This window comes from Galeopterus variegatus, unplaced genomic scaffold (genome assembly GCF_000696425.1).
Source record: "Galeopterus variegatus unplaced genomic scaffold, G_variegatus-3.0.2 Scaffold2145, whole genome shotgun sequence".
Taxonomy (NCBI): domain Eukaryota; kingdom Metazoa; phylum Chordata; class Mammalia; order Dermoptera; family Cynocephalidae; genus Galeopterus; species Galeopterus variegatus.
In genome coordinates this window covers 138,119-144,482 of record NW_007728256.1, presented here as the reverse complement: position 1 = coordinate 144,482, position 6,364 = coordinate 138,119, and the positions used below count along the sequence as shown (strand labels likewise).

Genomic DNA, 6,364 nt, shown 5'->3' with positions numbered 1-6,364 from the left:
CAGGCTCACAGAATGCCAGAGCTGGGAAGGCTTGGGAGCCTCCACCCCAATTTCAAAGGATCTACGGAAAAGTCTGGGGGCCCAGGAAGAGATCCGTCACAGGGGCAGAGTCACCACAGACAGCCTTCGTTAGAGAAATGCCAAGCAGAAATGTGGGGTTGGAGTTGCAGCAGAGAAACCCCATCAGCACCATGTCTAGTGGAGCCGTGGGAGTGGGATCGTCACGGAGACCCCAGACCTGTGGAGCTACCAGAGTGGAACCCCAGCCTGGGAGAGGTGAAGTGTGGCCTGAGACCAGGAAAGCCACGGGAGCAGAGCTGCCCAAGGACCTGGGGACCCAACCCCACACCAGTGTGCAGAGGACGTCGAACGTGGAGTCCAGGTGCTTGATTTGCCAGCTTTGAGATTGAATGGCTGCCCTGCGGGTTTCGGGCTTGTTTGGGACCTGTCACCCCTTTCCTCTGGCCTATTTCTCCCTTTTTGAGTGGGAATGTGTACCCAATGTCTGTCCCACCACTGTATCTTGGAAGTAGATAACTTGTTTTGATTTTGCAGATGGGACTTTGAGACGTTTGACTTTTGAGTTAAAACAGGTTAAGACTTTGGAGATGGAATGAATGTATCTACCTGTGAGAAGGACATGAACTTTGGGGGCCAGGGGTGGGATGATATGGGCTGTGTCCTCCAAGTTTTATGTATTAGTAGCTTGGTCCCCACTGTGACTGTTAAGAAGATGGGAATCCTATTAAGGTAATTGAAAGGTGGGGCCTTGAAGAGGTGATTGGATTCCAAGGACCAAACAAGGTAAATCCTCCTCAGCTGGAGAGGCAGGAGCCCCCAGAACAGAGTAGAGCCTGGGGCGCCCCCCTCAGTGCCCCCCAGGAGTGTGACATCAGCAAAGATCACCCTTTGTCACCCTTTGTCACTACAGGACATCTCTGAGCCTCAGTTTCCCCTTCTGTAGAATGGGAGAGATAAGCAGGAGGAACGGCTGCCGGGGTGCAGCACGCAGACCGGTGTGCGGGGAGCTCCAACAGAGGCCCCCGGAGCTCAGCAGTCCTCAGCTGCCCCGACCCTCCCTGATCTCAACAGAAACCCCAAAGGTTCTGTCTGGGGGACACAGCCACAGCTGGGCACCCGAGCTCACACCTCCCCCATCCCTGAGGTGCCCTCAGGTCTCCCAGTGGAACATTTTTGACATGCTCTAAACCATCAGCAAAACAAGATGAAAATTTAGTAATTGCTCTTGGCAGGGAGTCCTCAGGCCAGAACAAGGGTCAAAAATAACCCAGGGGAAGTTTCCCAAGCCACCTGCAGCCCTGGGGGCTCTGTCTGAACATGAGGCAGGAATGGTCTTGGCCTGACCCTGCTGCCAGCTGACCAGGACAAAGGGGAGAGATGGGCAGGGACTGGGTGGGACAATGGGACAGAGTGACTTGGCACACTTGAACCCAGAAGCGTCTAGCCATCCAGAAAGGTGTAATATCAGACTTGAGCAGGAAAAGCAGCTGCCACGCTACCTAGCGGCCCACAGATGGTTGGCCGAGTCCTGGGAGAGGGTGTTGGCTGAGCTGGGAAGGTACAGACACCAGGCTGGCAGGGCGGGCACGGGTCTGGCCGGCCAGGGGATACTCACTTGCAGCCCTCACCCCCCTCCCACCCACAACAGCGGGTGTGGGGGAACGTGAACCCCAGGAGTTATAGCCCAAAGTCAATGCGTACCTGGGCAGTGTCGGGGGACCTGGTCTGACCCTTCCTTTATGCTGGATGGGGAGCCCGGTGGGGAGGGAACTCACCTCACCAGGTCAGAATCAGGCCCTGCGTCCACATGCCAAGCAGCCACCTCCTGTCCTCCGGGCCTCGGATCCTTGCCTGTAAAATGAGGCTGTAGAGAGACGGTCCAGTGAAGCCACGCCCGTTACATACGCTGGACGTCCAGGCTCGGGCTGAGCCGGTGCCAACCTCACAGCTCGAGGAGGACAGACCGCACAGTGAGGACTCGGCCCCTGGTCATTGGGCCACCCTGCAGGGACCCCAGAGCAGGGAGCACAGGAGCCACCGTGTCCTGAGGAGGGGCTGAGGGGCCAGTGGAGGGACGATTCAGGCTCACCTTCCTTTTCCTGTTCCTTCTTTGTGCCCCTAAGTGGGATGCACTTAATGCATAGGGCTTGGTGGAAACCCCATGAAGGTCCCCAGGAGTGTCCCACGGGGGGTGTCCAACCATGTCTTTGATGTAAAGGCAAAAAGAGGGGCCCCACCAGGGCCTGGCTTCCAGGACTGACTTCGCCTGCAGGAGAATCCTCTCCCCACGTCATTCTTAAGACGAAGGATCAAGGCTGGCCAGGTGCTCAGGTGGTTAGAGTGCGGTGCTGATAACACCAGGGTCCAGGGTCTGACCCCTGTACCAGCGCCTGCAGGAGAATCCTCTCCCCACGTCATTCTTAAGACGAAGGATCAAGGCTGGCCAGGAGCTCAGGTGGTTAGAGTGCGGTGCTGATAACACCAGGGTCCAGGGTCTGACCCCTGTACCAGCCAGCCCCCAAGACAAAAAAGAGAAGGGTCGAGGTCCCCCCCGTGCACCTGTGCACCTGCCATCTGCGTGCCTGCTCCTCTGCCTCGTCTCCTTGGGCCCCAGGAGAGAGGCCCCCCGTTTCATCACCCCATTCCCATCTCCCCACAGGCCTGTGATCTGAGTGTTAGGGGCTGTTTTTCAGTCTCACCTTAAGGAAGACATTGAGGGTGGAAGAAACACGGTGACCAGCGCAGGGCCCCATGGTTCTAGGTTGCACTTGGTCTTAGATGAGTGTGCAGCTCTCAGCAGGGAGCCAGGCCAGGCAGGTCCCCAGGCTGCCCTCCTACCCGACTTGGTCTTAGATGAGTGTGCAGCTCTCAGCAGGGAGCCAGGCCAGGCAGGTCCCCAGGCTGCCCTCCTACCTGCGTCCTCCTCCTCTGCACTGATGAATGGTCTCTGTCGGGAGGCGGCCGTGCGGCAGCAGAGCTAATTGTCCTGAGAGCGCCCTGCACACCTCTGAGGGCAGTGCCTCAGTGCCTCTCTCGGGTGCGGTAGGGAGGAGGGTGTCTGCTCCGGAGCCCACCCGCGTGCCAGCCCTGAGAGGTGAGGAGGGGCTGACACGCATCAGGAGTGCATGGGGCTGCCGCCGCAGAAACCAGCCTGCACAGCTCCCCCGAGGCATCCAGGCTCAACACCTCCACCTGAGGACCTGGCTCCTGCCTCATCCCCGCCTGCCATCTGAGCCCAGGCCCTCACTTTGCAGCTGCAAGGGGCTGCTGCACCCCTGGGCAGGGGAAAGAGGGTGGCACCCGCAGTGCTTTCTGTAAGACTGTACCTCTCTGATCGGGAAGACTTGCCCCGGCCCTCTTGTCTAAACCTCATGGTCACAGCCAACTCGCACAGCAGCCCTGCTCCAGGGCAGGCTGGAGGGTCACGTGTTTTGAGTTAGGCATATTGCCACCCCCAAACAATGTTAGGGTCCTTTTAGGGAGGGAGCAGAAAAGGATGGAGGCAGCAGTGTTGCCCTACAAGCCCCGCTGATGGTCAGAAAATGATACTCAGAGGTCGAGTAACTTTCCCAAGGTCACATGACTAGAGAGGACAGAGACACACGTCGAATCTGCATCCATCTGTCCCCCAACCTGCTGCCCTTAATGACGATATAAAACAGCCTCTTCCCCAAAGGAGAGACTTGCCTCTCCCCTCTGTGGGCCACTTTACCCTCGCCTTACAGACACCCACCAGCTCACCAGCAGGCGGGTGGAAAGGAGGCCATTTCCCACACCGACCCTACCTGCTATAGGGGCCACACAGTTAACCATGCACTTAAAAAAATATAAAAATTGTTCTTAGCTTGTGGCTGTACAAAAACAGACATAGTTTGTCAACCTCTGGTTTAGAAGAAATAACATCATAAATAAATAACAAGTCAACATAAAGCTATGCTCTCTTTCTCTTTAAAACGTTTTTTCCCTAATTTCAGAATTAATATATGCTCAACTATAGAAAACCGGTTAGGTCAGTTGTTTAGAGAGCAGCCTTATAACACCAAGATCACAGGTTTGGATCCCCTTTACTGACCAGCCACAAACAAAACAAAACAAAAACGAAAACACCCCAAAAACTGGGAGAATATAAAAGTATCAAGATAGAAATAATATTCAATAAATAGGTCATGGGGTGGCTGGTTAACTCAGCTGGTGAGAGCATGGTGCTGATAATACCAAGGTCCAGGGTTCAACCCCTGTACCAGCCAGCTGCCCGCCCCCACACAAAAACCCCCATAAAAATAAATAAATAAATAGGTCTTAAAGAGCTGGGGAGTGAAGCCACCAGTGAATTCAGGGCTGGAGAGGGACTGGGTCCTGCAGACATATCTGAGCACCTGGATACAGCCATACCTGAAGCCAGCCTGCACCCCACAGTTTTGGTTCTGGGAACCTTCTGTGTGTTCTGCGGGGACTTGTTCAGCATGGATCCCAAAGAACCAGCCAGATGCCCCTATGATGGCAACCCCCCATGCACTCACCTGCCTGCTTGCAGGAGAAGGCAAAGACGATGATGTCATCAAAGGACCAGGTGTAGTTGGGGTGGGGTGGGTAGAACGCCAGGTTCTGGGACGCCACCTTCTGCAGGCCAATGAGGAAGGTCGAGTGCACCATGGGAACCGTGAAGCAGCCCCGGCGGTCCCGCTTGCGGATGGGGATGTAGGCGGGCGTGCGCCTGTAGTAGCCCTGCAGGGAGGGCACAGAGTTCTGCAGGGGGGTCCCCAGAGGTGAGGCTGGAGGTCCACAGCAATGGGAGGCATGAAGAGCTTGGAGAGCAAGCGCCGGGTGCCAGCCTCCGGGTTCGATGGGAATTCCCTGAGTGCCAGGCTCTAGGCACCACCCCCAGAGCCTCAGCTGAGGGACAGTGGCAGACGAGGAAGGGAAATGGGCCCCTGGAAGACCCAGCTCAACACTTCAGATCAGATAGGCAGCGTTTGAAGGAGGAAATTCTAAAGCTGAAAAAGAAACTGGACATGTGGGATTCTTCGACTGACACAGAAACTCAAGGTCAGAAGCATGATTTCGGGGTTGTCCACTTAGCTCAGTTGGTTACAGCCAGCCTTATAACCCCAAGGCCACAGGTTCTGATCCCCATTCTGGCCAACTGCCAAAAAAAAAGAAGCATGATTTCAAGAAAGTGGGGAAAATCTCGCAGGAGAGTTTTAAAAGCTTCTGGAACAATCTGGGGTTGGTTTTTCTCCTCCTTATGCCTTTTATAAATTGGAATTGTTAGTGTATAACATCTAGATTTATATGACATTGTAAAAAATGTTTAAAACCATTGAATTATTTACTTTAAAATGATATATTTTGTTAATTTCACCTCAATTAAAAACAACAACAAAAAACAAAGGTCAAGGGTCTGGATACAAAACGAAACAAAAAAACAAAAACATAAAAACCAGTAGGAGACAGGACAGGTCAGTGTCCTGGCTCCAGCCACCCAGCCCCCTTCCCCTGGCCAGGGACCCTGCCCCACCCCTTCACTATCCCCTGCTTTGCCTGTGACTTCAGACTCAAGCCTGGGGTGGAACTTGTCCCCAGGCCTGGCCAATCAGAGCCTGCATTTTCCTGACTTCAGTGACTGGTTCAGGGGTAGACAGGAGACTGGAAATGGCCTAATCAGAGTGGACGTTGGCCAAGTGCTGCTGGGATCATTCCTGAGCAGTCTGAGAATGAAGCCACCCAAGTGATGGAAAAATGATAGTTGTTTGAACACCTGGACCAAGCCATGCCTGAAGTCCCACCCTGGCACCTCCTAGCTGCATGAGTTTAGGCAAGTCATTCCCTCTCTGCACCTGGATCAAGCCATGCCTGAAGTCCCACCCGGCACCACCACTTACTAGCTGCATGAGTTTAGGCAAGTCATTACCTCTCTGCATTTCTGTTTCTGCTTAAGGACTATGGTGAAGGCATCTGTAAAACACTCACCGCACTAGGCTCCAGCCACAGCACCTACTTACCCAGCCCCCGCCACCCCCAGCCCTCTGCCCTACCTGGGAAGTCATTCCACACCAGAAGTTGGAACAGGCAGCCCGGGAATCCAGCATGGGAGCCACCACCGTCTTGTTCTCTGTGATATCAGGGTTGAGGATCGGGTTGTCTGCATCCACAAACTGCAAAATGCCCGATACGGCATCAGCATGGGCTGCCAGAGGGACCCCGGGTCAGGCAACAACTCTGAGCAGCTGGGGCAAAGGCCAGAGTCTTGGAGGGTCGGCAGAGACCCCTGGAAGCCCCATGGCTCCTCAATCAATGGCTATGCCCTGAAGAGCGAGCCAGGTCACATTCACACAAAGAAAGA

General features: G+C 54.7%; 1 protein-coding gene across 1 annotated transcript in view; it reads right to left on the bottom strand.

Moving 5' to 3' along the window:
* LOC103596911 (procollagen galactosyltransferase 1-like) overlaps positions 1-6,364 on the bottom strand; it is a 21,381-nt gene that overhangs the window by 4,827 nt on the left and 10,190 nt on the right. The window contains 3 exon segments of the mRNA XM_008580684.1: positions 1,797-1,885; positions 4,542-4,746; positions 6,057-6,176. Of these exon segments, the coding sequence (XP_008578906.1) occupies positions 1,812-1,885; positions 4,542-4,746; positions 6,057-6,176 (399 nt within the window). The 3' untranslated portion in view covers positions 1,797-1,811.